Source organism: Heteronotia binoei, chromosome 21, assembly GCF_032191835.1.
Source record: "Heteronotia binoei isolate CCM8104 ecotype False Entrance Well chromosome 21, APGP_CSIRO_Hbin_v1, whole genome shotgun sequence".
Taxonomy (NCBI): Eukaryota; Metazoa; Chordata; class Lepidosauria; order Squamata; family Gekkonidae; genus Heteronotia; species Heteronotia binoei.
The window spans coordinates 5,468,700-5,490,909 of record NC_083243.1 but is presented as its reverse complement, the minus strand read 5'-3'; the positions used below and the strand labels follow the sequence as shown (position 1 = coordinate 5,490,909).

The 22,210-nt window shown below is 49.9% G+C and overlaps 1 protein-coding gene across 1 annotated transcript in view; it reads left to right on the top strand.

Annotated features, from left to right (window-relative positions):
- POLE2 (DNA polymerase epsilon 2, accessory subunit) overlaps positions 1-22,210 on the top strand; it is a 63,909-nt gene that overhangs the window by 4,195 nt on the left and 37,504 nt on the right. The window contains 6 exon segments of the mRNA XM_060261696.1: positions 11,256-11,356; positions 15,120-15,195; positions 17,289-17,366; positions 18,928-19,021; positions 21,283-21,357; positions 21,910-21,993. Of these exon segments, the coding sequence (XP_060117679.1) occupies positions 11,256-11,356; positions 15,120-15,195; positions 17,289-17,366; positions 18,928-19,021; positions 21,283-21,357; positions 21,910-21,993 (508 nt within the window).

The following is a 22,210-nucleotide window of genomic DNA, read 5'->3' as shown; positions in this document are numbered from 1 at the left end:
TGGACGCATTGCTATGTAGTCACTACTTAAGTGTTGCACTCTCCAGTTTTTATTTCTTTATGTATTTTGCTTCCTTAACAAATTATTCCGTATGTGGATTCAAGCCTCTTGTAAGTCAGTTGCATTAAGACCAATCAGGTTTCATTCAAAATATGAGCTTTCATGTGCACACCCACTTCCACTGTCTCACACAGCGGCCAACCAGTGCCTCTGGAGGGCCAAGAGCAGGGCAGAGAGGCTGAGGCCTTCCCCTGAGAAGAACATCAGAAGAGCCCTGCTGGATCAGACCAGGGAGGGTCCATCTACTCCAGCCTCCTGTCTCACACAGTGGCCAGCCACTTCCTCTGGAGGGACAACAACAGGGCTGAGAGGCCGAGGCCTTCATAAGAACATCAAAAGAGCCCTGCTGGATCAGACCAGTGAGGATCCATCTAGTCCAGCCTCCTGTCTCACACAGTGGCCAGCCAGTTCCTTTGGAGGGCCAACAACAGGGCAGAGAGGCCGAGGCCTTCATAAGAACATGAGAAGAGCCCTGCTGGATCAGACCAGGGAGGGTCCATCTAGTCCAACATCCTGTCTCACACAGTGGCCAACCAGTTCCTCTGGAGGGGCAACAACAGGGCAGAAAGGCCGAGGCCTTCATAAGAACATGAGAAGAGCCCTGCTGGATCAGACCAGTGAGGGTCCATCTAGTCCAGCATCTTGTCTCACACAGCAGCCAGCCAGTTCCTCTGGAGGGTCAACAACAGGGCAGAGAGACTGAGGCCTTCATAAGAACATCAGAAGAGCCCTGCTGGATCAGACCAGTGAGGGTCCATCTAGCCCAGCCTCCTGTCTCACACAGGGGCCAACCAGTTCCTCTGGAGGGCCAACAACAGGGCAGGGAGGCTGAGGCCTTCATAAGAACATCAGAAGAGCCTTGCTGGATCAGACCAGTGAGGGTCCATCTAGTCCAGCATCCTGTCTCACACAGTGGCCAGTCAGTTCCTCTGGAGGGTCAACAACAGGGCAGAGAGGCTGAGGCCTTCATAAGAACATCAGAAGAGCCCTGCTGGATCAGACCAGTGAGGGTCCATCTAGTCCAGCATCCTGTCTCACACAGTGGCCAGCCAGTTCCTCTAGAGGGTCAACAACAGGGCAGAGAGACTGAGGCCTTCATAAGAACATCAGAAGAGCCCTGCTGGATCAGACCAGTGAGGGTCCATCTAGCCCAGCCTCCTGTCTCACACAGGGGCCAACCAGTTCCTCTGGAGGGCCAACAACAGGGCAGGGAGGCTGAGGCCTTCATAAGAACATCAGAAGAGCCCTGCTGGATCAGACCAGTGAGGGTCCATCTAGTCCAGCATCCTGTCTCACACAGTGGCCAGCCAGTTCCTCTGGAGGGTCAACAACAGGGCAGAGAGACTGAGGCCTTCATAAGAACATCAGAAGAGCCCTGCTGGATCAGACCAGTGAGGGTCCATCTAGTCCAGCCTCCTGTCTCACACAGTGGCCAGCCAGTTCCTCTGGAGGGTCAACAACAGGGCAGAGAGACTGAGGCCTTCATAAGAACATCAGAAGAGCCCTGCTGGATCAGACCAGTGAGGGTCCATCTAGCCCAGCCTCCTGTCTCACACAGGGGCCAACCAGTTCCTCTGGAGGGCCAACAACAGGGCAGGGAGGCTGAGGCCTTCATAAGAACATCAGAAGAGCCCTGCTGGATCAGACCAGTGAGGGTCCATCTAGTCCAGCATCCTGTCTCACACAGTGGCCAGTCAGTTCCTCTGAAGGGTCAACAACAGGGCAGAGAGGCTGAGGCCTTCATAAGAACATCAGAAGAGCCCTGCTGGATCAGACCAGTGAGGGTCCATCTAGTCCAGCATCCTGTCTCACACAGGGGCCAACCAGTTCCTCTGGAGGGCCAACAACAGGGCAGGGAGGCTGAGGCCTTCATAAGAACATCAGAAGAGCCCTGCTGGATCAGACCAGTGAGGGTCCATCTAGTCCAGCATCCTGTCTCACACAGTGGCCAGCCAGTTCCTCTGGAGGGTCAACAACAGGGCAGAGAGACTGAGGCCTTCATAAGAACATCAGAAGAGCCCTGCTGGATCAGACCAGGGAGGGTCCATCTAGTCCAGCCTCCTGTCTCACACAGTGGCCAGCCAGTTCCTCTGGAGGGTCAACAACAGGGCAGAGAGACTGAGGCCTTCATAAGAACATCAGAAGAGCCCTGCTGGATCAGACCAGTGAGGGTCCATCTAGCCCAGCCTCCTGTCTCACACAGGGGCCAACCAGTTCCTCTGGAGGGCCAACAACAGGGCAGGGAGGCTGAGGCCTTCATAAGAACATCAGAAGAGCCCTGCTGGATCAGACCAGTGAGGGTCCATCTAGTCCAGCCTCCTGTCCCACACAGGGGCCAATCAGTTCCTCTGAAGGGTCAACAACAGGGCAGAGAGGCTGAGGCCTTCATAAGAACATCAGAAGAGCCCTGCTGGATCAGACCAGTGAGGGTCCATCTAGTCCAGCCTCCTGCCTCACACAGTGACAACCCAGTTTCTCTGGAGGTCCAGCAACAGGACAGAGAGGCCAAGGCCTTCCCCTGAGAAGAACATCAGAAGAGCCCTGCTGGATCAGACCAGGGAGGGTCCATCTACTCCAGCCTCCTGTCTCACACAGTGGCCAGCCACTTCCTCTGGAGGGACAACAACAGGGCAGAGAGGCCGAGGCCTTCATAAGAACATCAAAAGAGCCCTGCTGGATCAGACCAGTGAGGATCCATCTAGTCCAGCCTCCTGTCTCACACAGTGGCCAGCCAGTTCCTTTGGAGGGCCAACAACAGGGCAGAGAGGCCGAGGCCTTCATAAGAACATGAGAAGAGCCCTGCTGGATCAGACCAGGGAGGGTCCATCTAGTCCAACATCCTGTCTCACACAGTGGCCAACCAGTTCCTCTGGAGGGTCAACAACAGGGCAGAAAGGCCGAGGCCTTCATAAGAACATGAGAAGAGCCCTGCTGGATCAGACCAGTGAGGGTCCATCTAGTCCAGCATCCTGTCTCACACAGTGGCCAGCCAGTTCCTCTGGAGGGTCAACAACAGGGCAGAGAGACTGAGGCCTTCATAAGAACATCAGAAGAGCCCTGCTGGATCAAACCAGTGAGGGTCCATCTAGCCCAGCCTCCTGTCTCACACAGGGGCCAACCAGTTCCTCTGGAGGGCCAACAACAGGGCAGGGAGGCTGGGGCCTTCATAAGAACATCAGAAGAGCCCTGCTGGATCAGACCAGTGAGGGTCCATCTAGTCCAGCATCCTGTCTCACACAGTGGCCAGCCAGTTCCTCTGGAGGGTCAACAACAGGGCAGAGAGACTGAGGCCTTCATAAGAACATCAGAAGAGCCCTGCTGGATCAGACCAGTGAGGGTCCATCTAGTCCAGCCTCCTGTCTCACACAGTGGCCAGCCAGTTCCTCTGGAACGTCAACAACAGGGCAGAGAGACTGAGGCCTTCATAAGAACATCAGAAGAGCCCTGCTGGATCAGACCAGTGAGGGTCCATCTAGCCCAGCCTCCTGTCTCACACAGGGGCCAACCAGTTCCTCTGGAGGGCCAACAACAGGGCAGGGAGGCTGAGGCCTTCATAAGAACATCAGAAGAGCCCTGCTGGATCAGACCAGTGAGGGTCCATCTAGTCCAGCATCCTGTCTCACACAGTGGCCAGTCAGTTCCTCTGAAGGGTCAACAACAGGGCAGAGAGGCTGAGGCCTTCATAAGAACATCAGAAGAGCCCTGCTGGATCAGACCAGTGAGGGTCCATCTAGTCCAGCATCCTGTCTCACACAGTGGCCAGCCAGTTCCTCTGGAGGGTCAACAACAGGGCAGAGAGACTGAGGCCTTCATAAGAACATCAGAAGAGCCCTGCTGGATCAAACCAGTGAGGGTCCATCTAGCCCAGCCTCCTGTCTCACACAGGGGCCAACCAGTTCCTCTGGAGGGCCAACAACAGGGCAGGGAGGCTGAGGCCTTCATAAGAACATCAGAAGAGCCCTGCTGGATCAGACCAGTGAGGGTCCATCTAGTCCAGCATCCTGTCTCACACAGTGGCCAGCCAGTTCCTCTGGAGGGTCAACAACAGGGCAGAGAGACTGAGGCCTTCATAAGAACATCAGAAGAGCCCTGCTGGATCAGACCAGGGAGGGTCCATCTAGTCCAGCATCCTGTCTCACACAGTGGCCAGCCAGTTCCTCTGGAGGGTCAACAACAGGGCAGAGAGACTGAGGCCTTCATAAGAACATCAGAAGAGCCCTGCTGGATCAGACCAGTGAGGGTCCATCTAGCCCAGCCTCCTGTCTCACACAGGGGCCAACCAGTTCCTCTGGAGGGCCAACAACAGGGCAGGGAGGCTGAGGCCTTCATAAGAACATCAGAAGAGCCCTGCTGGATCAGACCAGTGAGGGTCCATCTAGTCCAGCCTCCTGTCCCACACAGGGGCCAATCAGTTCCTCTGAAGGGTCAACAACAGGGCAGAGAGGCTGAGGCCTTCATAAGAACATCAGAAGAGCCCTGCTGGATCAGACCAGTGAGGGTCCATCTAGTCCAGCCTCCTGCCTCACACAGTGACAACCCAGTTTCTCTGGAGGTCCAGCAACAGGACAGAGAGGCCAAGGCCTTCCCCTGAGAAGAACATCAGAAGTGCCCTGCTGGATCAGACCAGTGAGGGTCCATCTAGTCTAGCATCCTGTCTCACACAGTGGCCAACCAGTTCCTCTGGAAGGCCAACAACAGGGCAGAGAGGCCGAGATCTTCATAAGGACATCAGAAGAGCCCTGCTGGATCAGACCAGTGAGGGTCCATCCAGTCCAGCATCCCGTCTCACACAGTGGCCAGTCAGTTCCGCTGGAGGGTCAACAACTGGGCAGAGAGGCCGAGGCCTTCCGAAGAACATCAGAAGAGCCCTGCTGGATCAGACCTGGGAGGGTCCAGCATCCCGTCTCACACAGTGGCCAATCAGTTCCTCTGGAGGGCCAACAACAGGGCAGAGAGGCTGAGGCCTTCATAAGAACATCAGAAGAGCCCTGCTGGGTCAGACCAGTGAGGGTCCAGCCTCCTTTCTCACACAGGGGCCAATCAGTTCCTCTGAAGGGTCAACAACAGGGAATGGAAGCTGAGACCTTCCCCTGATGTTGCCTCCTGGCTCTGGGATTCAGAGGATTAGTGCCCCTGGATGTGGAGGTTCTCCTCAGTCACCTTGACTAGTAGCCATTGACAGGCATCCTTCAGGAATCCTTCAAATCCCCTTTCAAAGCTGTTGATTCCTGTAAAAAAAAAAAGAGTAAAGGTCGTCTTCTGTGCAAGCAGCAGTCGTTTCCAACTCTGGGGTGACGTCGCATCACGACATTTTCATGGCAGACTTTTTTACGGGGTGGTTTGCCCTTGCCTTCCCCAGTCATCTACACCAGTGGACCCTATTTGTGGAAGACCATATTTCCATGGACCGGTGTTGGGGGGGTGACGCTGGGGATTTTGTCACCCCAGGCTGCCCCCCATGCCCACGCCACATGCCCGCCCCCCATGGGGTCTTTAAATGGGGTGGAGACCGGGACTGTTTCTGCCTCCCCCTTCCGTTTAAAGACCCCCACCCATCAGCTGATCGGTGGAGGTCTATAAATGAGGGGTAGGCTAAGGTCACAGCAGAGCTGCCCCTGGACCCTGCAAGGGGAGGCAGCCTTGGAGTCGCCTCTTTAGTCTGGGGCTGCTCTGCCTCACTCCCCGGCCCAGTTGCTAGCAGGCCACAGACTGGTACTGGTCCACGGCCCGATGGTTGGGGACCCCTGATCTACACTCCCCCCCCCCGAAAGTTGGGTACTCATTTTACTGACCTCGGAAGGATGGAAGGCTGACTCAAACTTGAGACGGCTACCTGAACCCAGCTTCTGCCGGGGATTGAACTCAGGTCGTGAGCAGAGCTTAGGACTGCAGTACTGCACCTTTACCACTCTGCGCCACGGGGCTCCTTGTTGATTCCTGTGGCCGTCACTAAATCCTCTGTTAGCAAATCCCACGTTTTCATCAGTCTCTGTGTAAAGTACTGTTTCCTTTTATCCATCCTGAACCTACTCCCCGTCAGCTGCATTGGATGCCCTTGAGCAGGGGTGGCCAAACTGCGGCTCGGGAGCCACATGTGGCTCTTTCACACATATCGTGTGGCTCTCCAAGCTCCCACTGCCCCATAGTGTGGCTCTCCAAGCTCCCACTGCCCGCACCTCAAAAAGGATATTATAGCATTGGAGAAAGTCCAGAAAAGGGCAACTAGAATGATTAAAGGGCTGGAACACTTTCCCTATGAAGAAAGGTTGAAACGCTTGGGGCTCTTTAGCTTGGAGAAACATCGACTGCAGGGTGACATGAGAGAGGTTTACAAGATTATGTATGGGATGGAGAAAGTAGAGAAAGAAGTCCTTTTCTCCCTTTCTCACAATACAAGAACTCGTGGGCATTCGATGAAATTGCTGAGCAGACAGGTTAAAACGGATAAAAGGAAGTACTTCTTCACCCAAAGGGTGATTAACATGTGGAATTCACGGCCACAAGCATAGCCAGCTTCAAGAGGGGTTTAGATAAAAATATGGAGCAGAGGTCCATCAGCGGCTATTAGCCACAATGTGTGTGTATATATAAAAATTTTTTTGCCACTGTGTGACACAGAGTGTTGGACTGGATGGGCCATTGGCCTGATCTAACATGGCTTCTCTTATACTCCAGCTTGAAGAAGGCACTGATCCCTTTAAATCACTTCACCAAGCCAGCTGACTGTTTTTGGAGAATACATTTCAAGTTAAAGTTGCTTTCTTTCCATGTCTCCCTCCCCCCATTTGCCTGCCTGTCCTGCGGCGCTCAAACATCTGACATTTATTCTATGCGCCTCTTACATTAAATCAGGTTTGGTCACCCCTGCCCTTGAGTTCAAGTATTTTAGAGGGAGAAAAAATTGTCTTTGTCAGCTCTCTTCACCACAGGCATAATTTTATAAACCATTATCGCGACTCATGTCCTCCACCCCCCTTCCATCATCTTTTTTCCTACACTGAAAAGGCCTAGACCAGGGGTGTTGAACTCATTTGTTATGAGGGCCGGAGCTGACATAAACGGGACCTTGTTGGGTTGGGCCGAGCCATGTCAGACTGGGCCATGACTTATTTAAGATTAGGTAGCAGAGAGATAAATTTTTATAAAGAACACAGATAAACACAAGTATATATATATTTTTAAAAACTTAAAACATTAGCACTCATTGGTGTTAAAGATGCTTTCTTTGTATTTCTCCCATGGGATTCAGGGAACTGGGCAAAGGAAGCTCTGGCTCTTTCCTTCCTTCCCCAGGGGACTGAGCCGGGGGGAGTCTCAGCCAATAGAAGGAAGAGAGGCTTGGCTCCGTAGCTCTGTTGTGCAATCCCCCCTTCCTCCCCAAGGGAGGAGGCTCAGCCAATGGAGAAAACAGAGGTTTTGCTCTGTAGCTCCTGTGCAATTGAGCTAGCCTTGTAAAGCAAGTTGTGATGCAGAAGGAAACAAGAGAGAGGGAGAAGGAAGCAGATGACAGCCAGTTGCTTGGGGGCCTGATAGGAGCCCTCTGGGGGCCTGATTCGGCCCCCGAACTGGCATGTTTTACATCTCTTCAGCCTTTCCTTGTAGGGAAGCCCCTTCATTATCTTGACCAAGATGCATTGCAACATGTTTTACACTGAAACAAAATTCCAAGCATATGAGGCTGGAACAGACTAACTATCCAAGAAAGAGGTTTTGCAGTCGTGGTGGATGACTCACTGTGCAGCGTTGGCATAAAAGTCAAAATTCTGTATAAGAGATTTATTAGGAAAGGAATCCAAAATGTAGCGATCAGTATGATAAGGCCTCCTTTAGCTTGGAGAAACGTCGACTGCAGGGTGACGTGATAGAGGTTTACAAGATTATGCATGGGATGGAGAAAGTAGAGAAAGAAATACGGTACTTTTCTCCCTTTCTCACAATACAAGAACTCGTGGGCATTCAATGAAATTGCTGAGCAGTCAGGTTAGAAATAAAAGGAAGTCCTTCACCCAAAGGGTGATTAACATGTGAAATTCACTGCCACAGGAGGTGGCGGTGGCTACAAGCATAGCCAACTTAAAGAGGGGATTGGAAAAAAAATATGGAGCAGAGGTCCATCAGCGGCTATTAGCCACAGCATATTGTTGGAACTGTCTGGGGCAGTGATGCTCTCTATTCTTGGTGCTTGGGGGGGCACAGTGGAAGGGCTTCTAGCCCACTTGTGAACCTCCTGATGGCACTTGGATTTTTTTGGGGGGGGGCCACTGTGACACAGAGTGTTGGATTGCATGGGCCTTGTCCTGATCCAACATGGCTTCTCTTATGTTCTTGTGAGTCTTCTGTATGACACAGCCTTTAGAATATTGGTTGCTGTATTTCAAAAAGGAAAGCTTGAAACATTGGATGCTTTTTAGTTTTGTAAGAAAAAATATAAGGTAGGATGTGATAAAAGCACGTAAAGGCATCAGTGGTGCAGAGAATGCCAACAGAAATGTTTGCATTTTCACCTAATGCTCGAACTTGGAGTAACTGAAATGTCATTGATGGGCATTAGGTTCTGGTTCAGAGGTACTTTGTCCTTCCCTGTCACCTAATGGCTGCTAGTTTGGATTGCTTTAAAGAAGACCGTAGATTTATATCCCACCCTTCTCTCTGAATCAGAGTCTGAGAGTGGCTTACAATCTCCTTTATCTCCTTCCCCCACAACAGATGCCCTGTGAGGTGGGTGGGGCTGAGAGAGCTCTCCCAGATGCTGCCCTTTCAAGGACAACTCCTACCAGAGCTCTGGCTGACCCAAGGCCATTCCAGCAGGTGCAAGTGGAGGAGTGGGGAATCAAACCCGGTTCTCCCAGATAAGAGTCCGCACACTTCACCACTACACCAAACTGACTTAATCAGAAAGTGGGACTGAACATTTTCCTAGAGGATAGGTCTTCCATTGCATATTAGCTTCTGTGACCAAGTGAAGTCTCTAAAGTTTACCTCTGAATACCAGCCTCTAGGAAAAGACTCTTGTTTCTGGACCAGTTGAGTGGGTTTCTAGATTAGGGTCCCTCAACGCTTTACTCTGCTCTGGTAAGACCTCACCTGGAGTATTGTGTTCAGTTTTGGGCACCACATTTTAAGAAAGATACAGGCAAGCTGGAACAGGTCTAGAGGAGGGCGACGAAGATGGTGAGGGGTCTGGAGACCAAGTCCTATGAGGAAAGGTTGAAGGAGCTGGGGATGTTTAGCCTGGAGAGGAGGCGGCTGAGAGGTGATAGGATCACCATCTTCAAGTACTTGAAGGGCTGTCATAGAGAAGATGATGTGGAATTGTTTTCTGTGGCCCCAGAAAATAGGACCAGAACCAATGGGTTGAAATTAAATCAAAAGAGTTTCCGGCTCAACATTAGGAAGAACTTCCTGACTGTTAGAGCGATTCCTCAGTGGAACAGGCTTCCTCGAGAGGTGGTGGGCTCTCCTTCCTTGGAGGTTTTGAAACAGAGGCTAGGTGGCCATCTGACAGCAATGAAGATCCTGTGAATTTAGGGGGAGGGGGTTGGGAGTTTCCTGCATTATGCAGGGGGTTGGACTAGATGACCCTGGAGGTCCCTTCCAATTCTGTGATTCTAATGTGTTCCTGGGGGCTCCATGGGACCCTCCAACACCTTTCATGGCACCTGCCAAGTGTTTTTAGAAAATGGGTTATGGCCAGGTGGGACTCCTGCCCAGCAGAGATGCTGATTGGTGATTGGAAATCTGATTGTCTGTGCAGGTGAAAATCGCATCATTTCAGTGACAACTGCCACTAGGTTTTGGTTTTATTCTCTCACTTCAGTTTCCCAATGTATTTTTAAAACTATCCCCTTGCACCAATTTGGTGTAGTGGTTAAGCATATGGACTCTTATCTGGGAGAACTGGGCTTGATTCCCCACTCCTCCACTTGCACCTGCTAGCATGGCCTTGGGTCAGCCATAGCTCTGGCAGAGGTTGTCCTTGAAAGGGCAGCTGCTGGTAGAGCCCTCTCGGCCCCACCCACCTCACAGGGTGTCTGTTGTGGGGGGAGATGTAGGAGATTGTAAGCCGCTCTCAGTCTCTGATTCAGAGAGAAGGGTTGGGTATAAATCTACAATTCTGCTTATTCTTCTTGCTTCACTTGCAGCGGCTGGAATGGCCTTGTGTCAGCCATAGCTATGGCAGGAGTTGTCCTTGAAAAGGCAGCTGCTGGGAGAGCCCTCTCAACACCACCCACCTCACAGGGTGTCTGGCGTGGGGGGAGAAGATATAGGATATTTTAAGCCGTTCTGAGTCTCTGATCCAGGGAGAAGGGTGGGGTATAAATCTGCAGCCTTCCCTCCTTTCCTCCCTTCCTTCCCTCCCTACCTCCTTCCCTCTCTCCCTCCCTCCCTCCCTCCCTCTCTCCCTCCCTCCTTCCTTCCTTCCTTCCTTCCTTCCTTCCTTCCTTCCTTCCTTCCTTCCTTCCTTCCTTCCTTCCTTCCTTCCTTCCTTCCTTCCTTCCTTCCTTCCTTCCTTCCTTCCTTCCTTCCTCCCTCCCTCCCTCCCTCCCTCCCTCCCTCCTCCCTCCCTCCCTCCTCTTTCTTCTGTTGTTCCACTTCCCTCAGTGGTCCTTTTGTGGCTGCGCCCATCATGCCTTGTCATAATTCCAAAGGTGTCCACAGGCTCAAAAAGGCTGGGACCCTGGTCTAGAGGCTCCCCTATCTTGGTCACTGGCTGCCTGCTAGACTGCAAGGACCTCCAGAATGATCCAGCTGGGAAGTTTATACACAGGCTTTTTTGCATCCATCTATTTGCATCATGCCAGCATAAAAAGGTAACGGTAGTCCCCTTTGCAAGCACCAGTCGTTTCTGCCTCTGGGGTGATGTTGCTTTCACAACGTTTTCACGGCAGACTTTTTACTGGTTTTTGGACTGGTTTGCCATTGCCTTCCCCAGTCATCTACACTTCCCCCCAGCAAGCTGGGGACTCATTTGACCGACCTTGGAAGAATGGAAGGCAGAGTCAACCTAGAGCCAGCTATCTGAAACCAGCTTCTGCTGGGATCGAACTCAGGTTGTGAGCAGAGCTTAGGACTGCAGTACTGCAGCTTTACCATTCTATGCCATGGGGCTCCATAGCCAGCATAGGCAAAGCTTCAATTTAAGGTGATATAAAAAAGGCTAACTTTTTTCCTCTCTCTCTTTCTCCTTTAATCAGCGAGGCGACGAAATATCTCACAGAAGCACTTCAAGCTGTTAATGACGTGGAGCTTGAAGATATGCTAGAAAATATAATTGACGCTGTTGAAAAACAACCTTGTAAGTAGATTCTTCATTTTCTAAGATGCTCTGAGGAGTAAAAGAAAAAGGGGAGTGCACATTTTGGAAGCTGTTGCCATATATTGATGACAGAGAGGAGCTAATGCCTTTATGGATTGTGTGTTTCAGGAAAGCAGCTGAATAAAAATTTAGTAAACTTTGGTTTATGGAAAGATTTCAGTTTTCTATGTTTTCTTTGGAATGCCACCTTGGGGATAGGGGCCATTCTCAATATGCTGTTTGAAAATTGAAGTATAATCTGTACGGACTGGATATGTCCATATTAAGAGGCAGTCGCCCTCTGAATCCCAGTGCCAAGAGGCAACAAGGGAAAGCCTTGGCCTCCATGCCCTGTTGTTGGCCCTACAAAGGAACTTGTTGGCCACTTTGTGAGACAGGAAGCTGGACTATATGGACCCTCACTGGTCTGACCCAGCAGGGCTCTTCTGATGTTCTTACGAAGGCCTTGGCCTCTCTGCCGTATGGTTGACCCTCCAGAGGAACTGGCTGCCCACTGTGTGAGACAGGAGGCTGGACTAGATGGACCCTCACTGGTCTGACCCAGCAGGACTCTTCTGATGTTCTTTGGAAGGCCTCAGCCTCTCTGCCTTGATGTTGGCCCTTCAGAGGAACTGGTTGGCCACTGTGTGAGACAGGAGGCTGGACTAGATGGACCCTCACTGGTCTGACCCAGCAGGACTCTTCTGATGTTCTTATGAAGGCCTCAGCCTCTCTGCCCTGTTGTTGGCCCTCCAGAGGAACTGGTTGGCCCTTTTGTGAGGCAGGAGGCTGGACTAGATGGATCCTCCTGGTCTGACCCAGCAGGGCTCTTCAGATGCTCTTCTCAGGGGAAGGCCTTGTTCTCTGTGTCCTATTTGGTTCTCTAACAGTGGTTGGCTACTGTGTGAGACCAGATGATGGGCCAGATGGACCACTGGTCTAATCCAGCAAGGCTCTTCTTGTTCTAATGTTCTTATGTTTAAGAAATGGCTGTTATGTTGAGTCTCTTCCTGTGCTATTTTAAGAACATAAAAGAAGCCATGTTGGATCAGGTCAATGGCCCATCCTGTCCAACACTCTGTGTCACGTAAGAACATAAGGGAAGCCCTGTTGGATCAGGCCAATGGCCTATCCAGTTCAACACTCTGTGTCATATTAGAACATAAGAGAAGCCCTGTTGGATCAGGCCAATGGCCCATCCAGTCCAACACCCTGCGTCACATAAGAACATAAGAGAAGCCATGTTGGATCAGGCCAATGGCCCATCCAGTCCAATACCCTGCGTCACATAAGAACATAAGAGAAGACATGTTGTGTCAGGCCAATGGCCCATCCAGTCCAACACTCTGTGCCACATAAGAGCATAAGAGAAGCCATGTTGGATCAGGCCAATGGCCCATCCAGTCCAACACTCTATGTCACATAAGAGCATAAGAGAAGCCATGTTGGATCAGGCCAATGCCCCATCCAGTCCAACACTCTGTGTCACATAAGAGAAGCCATGTTGGATTAGGTCAATGGCCCATCCAGTCCAACACTCTGTGTCACATAAGAACATGAGAAGCCATGTTGGATCAGGCCAGTGGCCCATCCAGTCCAACACTCTGCGTCACATAAGAACATAAGAGAAGCCATGTTGGTTCAGGCCAATGGCCCATCCAGTCCAACACTCTGTGTCACATAAGAGAAGCCATGTTGGATCAGGTCAATGGCCCATCCAGTCCAACACTCATAGTGTCACACAGTGGCCAAAAAAATCCCAAGTGCCACCAGGAGGTCAATCGGTGGGGTCAGGACACTAGAAGCCCTCCCAATGTTGTCCCCCACCCCCAAGCACCAAGAACACAGAGGATCTGCCCCAGACAGAGAGTTCCAGCAATACCCTGTGGCTAATCACCACTTTGGGGTCAGGAAGCCATTTTCTCCAGGCCAGTTTGCCCAGGGATCCTCAAGGTTTTTGCCATCTTCTGGGCATGGAGGAGGGTTCATTGGGAATGGGGGGGAGGAGGTGTTGGTGAATTTCCTGCATTGTGTAGGGGGTTGGACTAGATGACCCTGGAGGTCCCTTCCAACTCTAGGATTCTGGGCGATGACTGATGGGCCTCCCTAAGCGGTGGGATAGCTGACAGATGATGATGAAGAAGTAATTGGATTTATATCCCACCCTATACTCTGAATCTCAGAGTCTCAGAGCGGTCACAATCTCCTCTACCTTCCTCCCCCACAACAGACACCCTGTGAGGTAGGTGGGGCTGGAGATGGCTCTCACAGCAGTAGCCCTTTCAAGGACAATCTCTGCCAGAGCTACGGCTGACCCAAGGCCATCTCAGCAGGTGCAAGTGGAGGAATGGGGAATCAAACCTGGTTCTTCCAGATAAGAGAGCGATGGCTAACCCAAGGCCATTCCAGCAGCTGCAAGTGGAGGAGTGGGGAATCAAACCCCATTCTCCCAGATAAGAGAGCTACAGCTGACCCAAGGCCATTCCAGCAGGTGCAAGTGGAGGAATGGGGAATCCAACCCGGTTCTCCCAGATAAGAGAGCTATGGCTGACCCAAGGCCATTCCAGCAGCTGCAAGTGGAGGAGGGGGGAATCAAACCAGGTTCTCCCAGATAAGAGAGCTCTGGCTGACCCAAGGCCATTCCAGCAGCTGCAAGGGGAGGAGTGGGGCATCAAGCCCGGTTCTCCCAGATAAGAGAGTTCTGGCTGACCCAAGGCCATTCCAGCAGGTGCAAGTGGAGGAGTGGGGAATCAAACCCGGTTCTCCCAGATAAGAGAGCTGTGGCTGACCCAAGGCCATTCCAGCAGGTGCAAGTGGAGGAGGGGGGAATCAAACCAGGTTCTCCCAGATAAGAGTGCTCTGGCTGACCCAAGGCCATTCCAGCAGCTGCAAGGGGAGGAGTGGGGCATCAAGCCCGGTTCTCCCAGATAAGAGAGTTCTGGCTGACCCAAGGCCATTCCAGCAGGTGCAAGTGGAGGAGTGGGGAATCAAACCCGGTTCTCCCAGATAAGAGAGCTGTGGCTGACCCAAGGCCATTCCAGCAGGTGCAATTGGAGGAGTGGGGAATCAAACCCAGTTCTCCCAGATTTGGCCGCTGTGTGACACAGAATGTTGGACTGGATGGGCCATTGGCCTGATCTAACATGGCTTCTCTTATGTTCTTATGTTCTTATGTTCTTATGGCTGACCCAAGCCCATTCCAGCAGGTGCAAGTGGAGGAGTGGGGAATCAAACCCGGTTCTCCCAGATAAGAGAGCTACGGCTGACCCAAGGCCATTCCAGCAACTGCAAGTGGAGGAGTGGGGAATCAAACCCAGTTCTCCCAGATAAGAGAGCTCTGGCTGACCCAAGGCCATTCCAGCAGCTGCAAGTGGAGACGTGGGGAATCAAACCCGGTTCTCCCAGATAAGAGTCCGCACATTTAACCACTACACCAAACTGGCTCTCTGAATACACTTCCCCCCAGTATAAATTGAGACGTGGGGTTGAGAGAGAGAAAGAATATGTGGGGTGCACACCAGCGGATCCCAGATGCTGTCAGCACAACAGGAGAATGTGCTAATAATGCCCTCTGTGCACACACTCACGCGCATACCAGTCCAACTCTGTTTTGAGAATTGTGCGTCTCCCTTGATAATGACATTGCAATCTCATAGTGTTTTTTTTTTTAAAAGTCAAGTGATTGAACGCACTCCATCAGCTTCTTTTTCTATTCCATGTTTTAGGGGGCTGCTGTTCTAATTCTGTGAAATGTTCTTTGCAGTGTCGTGTAACATGATCGAAAGGCCCGCGGTGGAAGCAGCCGTCCTGGAGTGCAGCCAATCCGTGGATGAAACCATGTACGTTGGCATACATTCATACAGGGAAACGAACCGAGCAGTGGGAACTTGATTGTAATCTGATTCTGTTAATTGCCTTGTTTCTGGCCCTCCCTGTTGACTTTTCAGATTTAAAACTCAATTAATATTTTTTCCCCTTTCCTTTAGGGAATAGGCCTCTTGCAGGGGTTGTAATTTTGTACAACCCCTGCAAATGGCACGTCAAGGAAGTTACATACCTTATCCTAGGGAGTATTAGCTGAGGTTCTTATTAAACCTCTTTTTTGTTTTTAAACAAGAAAGTGTGTGAGACTAAATGCTATCTTCTGTTCTCCCTGTTATTCTTTTCTTTGTTAGTGGTAGCTCTACCTTTCCCCCCACTGAATTTTACAAGTTACCTTTAACTAGGAGGCAGAAAAAACTTCTGCTAAGGGTGTTTTCCTTTTAACTTGGCAGAATAGGGTTTGTAGGCCTTACTGATTAGAGCAAATTATTAAGCAGGTGTTCTGATCCGTATTTCAAATCCGTATTACACGTCACGATACTGTTTGACAAAGACACACAGATTTACACATTGCAAGAGAGATGTACACATTGCAGATTTACACAATAGGCAAATGCAGTTTTGGGCTGTATCAGCAGAAGTATAGTGTCCAGATCATGACGTGATGGTATCGCTTTACTCTGCTCTGGTGAGACCTCACCTGGAGTATTGTGTTCAGTTTTGGGCACCACATTTAAAGAAGGATATAGACAAGCTGGAACGGGTCCAGAGGAGGGGTGATAGGATCTTCAAGTCATATGATTCTAAGAACATGAAGAAGATAAGAGATTGTATTTGTATCGCACTCTTCACTAGCCGAAGGAGTCTCAGAGGGGCTTGCAAAACTCCTTTCCTTTCCGCTCCCCACAACAGACACTCTGTGAGGTCGGTGGGGCTGAGAGAGCTCTGACAGAAACTGCTCTTGAGCAAAACAGCCTTGAGAGAACTTGGGGCTGACCCAAGGTCACACCAGCAGGTGCATGTGGAGGAGTGGGGAATCGAACCCGGTTCTCCCACATAAGAGTCTGCACACTTCACCACGACACCAGACTGGCTCTGAAGGGCGGGGCCTGGAGATTGTTCAGGGGGCGAGGCTGTGTTTTGCATGTGAAACAAAGTTTGAGTGCAGTGAGGCACCTTTAAGACAAACAAGTTTTATTCTGAGTATAAGCTTTCATGTGCATGCATGCACACTTCTTCAGATCCACACTTATACCCAGAATAAAACTTTTGTCAGTCTTGCTGCATTGCCTTTTTAACCCTTTGTTAAACACTTGTTTCCTGGGTGATGGTTGGAAACCAGTGCTGACCTAACGAGAGAGAATGAGGGAGAGCGATGGGGAAGAGAGCAGTTCCAATTGCAAGTCTTTCCAGTGCTGTTTTGTCAGCTCGTGCAGGAGGAGACAGAAGCAGCCTTTGTTTGTTAAATTTATTTATTAAAACATTTATATCCTGCTTTTCCTCTGGATTTTCCCCCTCTGGATTTTACCCCCTTCAATGCCCCTCCCCAGATTTTCCCATGTTAGGAAACCACTCTGGGTAGTCAAGTTATGTAGATTTTTTGATCTGCAAATTGGGACCAAGGGGCTGATTGCTTCTATATTATATGTTAGATGGAGGTAACAATAGTCCACTAGAAGTAGCCCCGTGGCGCAGAGTGGTAAAGCTGCAGTACTGCAGTCGGAGCCCTCTGCTCACGACCTGAGTTCGATCCCCGGTGGAAGCTAGGTTTTCAGGTAGCCGGCTCGAGGTTGACTCAGCTTTTCATCCTTCCGAGGTCAGTCAAAGGAGTCCCCAGCTTTCTGGGGGGAAAGTGTAGAGGGCTGGGGAAGGCAAGGGCAAAGCACCCCCTAAAAAGTCTGCAGTGAAAATGTCGGGATGCAACGTCACCCCAGAGTTGGAAACGACTGGTGCTTGCACAGGGGACTATCTTTACCTTTCACAATAGTCCAACGATGCAAAAGGATAAATTGACCAAGACGGGTTAAGCTTTTCCTGGAACAGTGAAGCAATGTGTTTCAAACGGTTTGTTTCGAATAATGTTTTCAGCTGTGCTTCCTCCCACTTCCAGAGTCCATATTTTCAACATCATCGGAGCTTTTGACATCCCGCACTACATTTACAATTCTGAAAGAAAGAAGTTTCTCCCGTAAGTTCTTGCTATATGTTTCATTTTTATTCCATCGTTCCTTTAATGTACTCAAAGTACTCCCATGGCATTTATTTATCCTTGCCAAAAAGGAAGGGCTCCCCTGGAAGGTTTTGACTGACTCAAGCTCCCAGAGCTTCACAATTGAACTGGGATTTGAACTTGGGTCTCCCTCCCTAGTCTTTTTCTGGCACTCTGACTGCTACACCAACAGTAGCTCCCAACCCACAATACTTTTTAGAATTTCAACCCTGGCATAGCCTGTTGTATAGAAATACGGTTAAGTTCTTGTCCTAACAGTGTCTAATCTAGGGACCCTGCTGGCACCGCTGGAATTCTGACAATGGATGGTGGTCTTGACCACAAAATGGCTGCCACAAGAGGCAGAGACAACTTCAAAATGGCTGTCACAAGAGGCGGAGCCAATTGCAGAATGTCAGGGCTTTTTTTGTAGCAGGAACTCCTTTGCGTATTAAACCACACCACTCTGATGTAGCCAATCCTCCTGGAGCTTACAGTAGGGCCCTGTAAGGGAAGCCCTATAAGCTCTTGGAAGAGTGTCAACATCAGGGGATGTGGCCTAATAGGCAAAGCAGTTCCTGCTATAAAATAAGCCCTGCAGAATGTAATTCTTCTGTGTAACTCTTTAGCTCAAAGAGCGACTCTTCAACATTTCGGGCAGAATCTCTGTATAACATGATGCCTTTTTAAAAAGAAGTCTGTTGTTTAAAAATATTTTTTCTTGCATATGTAGAGCTTATCAAAAGTCATACAGTGAAGATCCTTGTGGTGGGGTGGCAGCTGCTGCCCAAACAACTTTTGAAAATCTGAACCGTCAATCAGATCTTCAGTGTCCAATCAGAAGCCCCGTTGAGCAAAAGCCCCACCTGGCCCTGCCTACTTTTGGGGGAAGCTTGTTGGCCACCAGGAAGGGTGTCTGTGGGCACCATGTTGAGGAACCTGCCCCTCGTCTAGGCCAAGGCTCTCTAGATCTTAGCAACACTGGCTTGGATCTTATGAATGTGTTCTGTGCATGCTAGATGGAAGTTCACTCCATGGCAGGCAAGAGACTTTTCCCTCTAGCACAGGGATGGCCAAACATGCTTAACAGGAGAGCCACACAGAATAAGCATCAGATGTTTGAGAGCCAGAAGGCAGGCAGGCAGGCAGGCAGGCAAATAGATGGGGCGGGGAGGGAGGATGGAGAAGAAAGTAACTTTAAATGCTGCCGGCTGGCTTGGCTTGGAGAAGTGATCTGAAGGGAGAAATGCCTTCTGCAAGCTGGCCAACGGGGTGGTGGGGTTCAAGAGACATGCATGTGTGAAAGAGCCACAGTTTGGCCACCCCTGCTCCAGCACTTCTGTTTGCCCAAAGGCCCATTGCACAAGAGTGGTATGTTTCGGTGGGCCCATGTGCAAAGGGAAATATTAGAGGGAAAAGGCTTTGCTGTGGTGTGAGTTTCCATTTACCATCCATGGCACTCCTTTATAGGATCCCAGCCGCTGTTTTCAATACTGAACAGGTTTGAACTTAAAAAGTGCCTCTGAAATTTTTTTTGTAGTCTCTCAATGACCAGCCACCCTGCGCCAAATTTATTCGGCTCTGCCAAGGATAAAGCAGAATTATTTCGTGAACGTTATATCGTCTTGCAGCAGGTGAGAAAAGCGATACTAGTTTTTCTAGAGTAAAGAAGGTCTCTGCTATGAGAGATGTGAACATCCCGTTTAATCAAAGAGAATAAAAACACACATATGAGGACATCCAGAAATATTGTACTAATTCCTGCTTTTCACATTGCTAGATTTAATGACTCTGTAAGAACAGAAGAACCCTTATAGTTCTCCTCATAGAGAGCCAGCTTGGTGTAGTGGTTAAGGGCGCGGACTCCTATCTGGGAGAACCGCGTTTGATTCCCCACTCCTCCACTTGCACCTGCTGGAATGGCCTTGGATCAGCCACAGCTCTTGCAGGAGTTGTCTTTGAAAGAGTAGCTTCTGTCAGAGCTCTCTCAGCCCCATCCACCTCACAGGGTATCTGTTGTAGGGGAAGAAGGTAAAGGAGATTGTAAGCTGCTCTGAGTCTCTGATTCAGAGAGAAGGGCGGGGTATAAGTCTGCACTTCCTCCTCCTCCTCCTCCTCTTCCAATTGTTCTTCCAGCATTATGTTCTAACACAGGGGTGGGGAACCTTTTTTCTGCCAAGGGCCATATGGATATTTATAACATCATTTGCGGGCCATAAAAATATGCGAATAATTGATTTTCTATTTGAAGTCATGTGGAGAGAGCCTAATCTGGCACACCCACGCACACCCACCCAGCCTGCCCCCCTAGGCAAATGCATAGGTCCAGGGCTTTTTTGTAGAGAAAGCCCAGCAGGAACTCAGTAGTATATTAGACCACATCCCCTAATATTAGCCTATTAGGTCACACACTCATTAGCATATTAGGCCACACCCATCTGGGATAATCATGTGCAAACTGAACGGTGACAGTAACTTTTCCAGGCCCTGCAGATAGATAGATAGATAGATAGATAGATAGATAGATAGATAGATAGATAGATGATAGATAGATAGATAGATAGATAGATAGATAGATAGATAGATAGATAGATAGATAGATAGATAATTTTATTTGTATCCCGCCCTCCCCGCCGGAGCAGGCTCAGGGCGGCTAACAGCATTATATAAAAAACAAAGTTACATCCAACATTTAAAAATTCTAATGAGTTTAAAATTAATCAATTAATTAAATTAAATTAATAAAAGTGCTATTGCTATTCGTTCTTTTGTGGTGGCGGTTATCCTTAGCAGCTTCTTTCTTCAGCGAAGGCCAGTCTGAAGAGGAAGGTCTTGCAGGCCCTGCGGAATTGTTCAAGGTCCCGCAGGGCCCGCATTTCCTCTGGGAGTTGGTTCCATAGGCTCGGGGCTACAGAGGAGAAGGCCCGATTGCGGGTGCATTGCAGCTTCACCTCTCTTGGTTCGGGGGTGGTCAGCAAGTTTTTTCCAGCTGACCTCAGTGCTCTCTGGGGTTCATATGGGGAGCAGCAATTCTGGCCGGCCAGCCAGGCCCCAGGGAGGCTGCCGCACAGTACATCTGGGCCCTGTGATCCCTGCCTGGCCTTGGGGAGGCTGCTGCACAGCGCGGCTGGGCCCCATGATCCTCACTGGCCAGCCAGGCCCCAGAGAGGCTGCCACATGGCTCAGTTCAGCCCAGCAATCCCCGAGGGCCACACCAAGTGACCATGAGGGCCACATATGGCCCTCGGGATGGAGGTTCCCCATCCCTGTTCTAACAGCATCCATCCTGTGCCCCTGGGAAACCAGTAAGTAGGGCATTAAAGCAACAGTTTATTCCCACCTTTCCACCATTTGGAACTTTGAAAGGGGGTGGTGAGCATGACTTCCCCCTCACACTTCTTGGGAGGAAGGAAAGCACGAAGGGGAAATGGAACCACACAGTGACTAAGGAAAGTCCAGGCGCTCCCCAGGCCTCCTGATCCTCCCGTGGAAAACCCTTTCCTTTGAATGGGAGCAGCCAATAACGAGGTCCTGCAGCCCTCTGAAAAGCTAAGGAAAGTCCAGGTGCTCCCCAGGCCTCCAGATCCTCCCATGGAAAACACTTTCCTTTGAATGGGAGCAGCCAATGAGGCCCTGCAGCCCTCTGAAAAGCTAATGAAAGTCCAGGCGCTCCCCAGGCTTTCTGATCCTCCCATGGAAAATCCTTTCCTTTGAATGGGAGCAGCCAATAACAAGGCCCTGCAGCCCTCTGAAAAGGGGACCCAAGCTTAGATCATAATGGTTAACGATGATTAAGAAACTGAGAGTGCTGTTTCACTTCATTCGAGAGGGAAAATAGGCTTAATCGTAGTTGCGTCATGATGTTTTTAACTGCCTCTTGTTTGGGACTCTGCAGAGAACTCGTAGGCATGAGTTGTTCACTCCATCAGCCATCGGTACCTATCCAGATGGAAGTCAAAGTAAATTTCAGGTAGGTATATATATTCAGGTGAAATAGACACACTGATGTTGCACAGGAATTGTTGTGGAATGCCGATATAGTCAGGTGAAATAGACACACTGATGTTGCACAGGAATTGTTGTTGAATGCTGATATATTCAGGTGAAATAGACACACTGATGTTGCACAGGAATTGTTGTAGAATGGTGATATATTCAGGTGAAATAGACACACTGATGTTGCACAGGAATTGTTGTTGAATGCCGATATAGTCAGGTGAAATAGACACACTGATGTTGCACAGGAATTGTTGTTGAATGCCGATATAGTCAGGTGAAATAGACACACTGATGTTGCACAGGAATTGTTGTAGAATGCTGATATATTCAGGTGAAATAGACACACTGATGTTGCACAGGAATTGTTGTAGAATGCTGATATATTCAGGTGAAATAGACACACTGATGTAGTCCGTTGTTGCATCAGGAAATGAATCCTCCTGTTAATGTGTCCGACCTATGTTGCTATGATGTATTTTGGTCACAGCAGCGTGCTTGATTAATTTGTTGTCTCTGATCCTAGCTTAAAACTGTAGAAACTCTCTTGGGCAACTCAACTAGAGTCGGGGAAGTGATTGTTCTCGGAATGATAACCCAGTTGAAAGAGGTAGGCTGCGCCTCGTCGATGGCTTCTTTGCACGATTGTGCTTTTCAGCATCAATAAGTAATGTGCATGGGTTTACGTTCAATCGTAATTCAAAGAGGGAAGGGATATGTCCAAGATCTTCCGTGTTGTGTGGGCAGAACGTAGCGGGTGCAGAAGAAGGTGATGAGGATGATCAGGGGCCTGGAGGCCCAGCCCTAGGAGAAAAGGCCGAGGGATT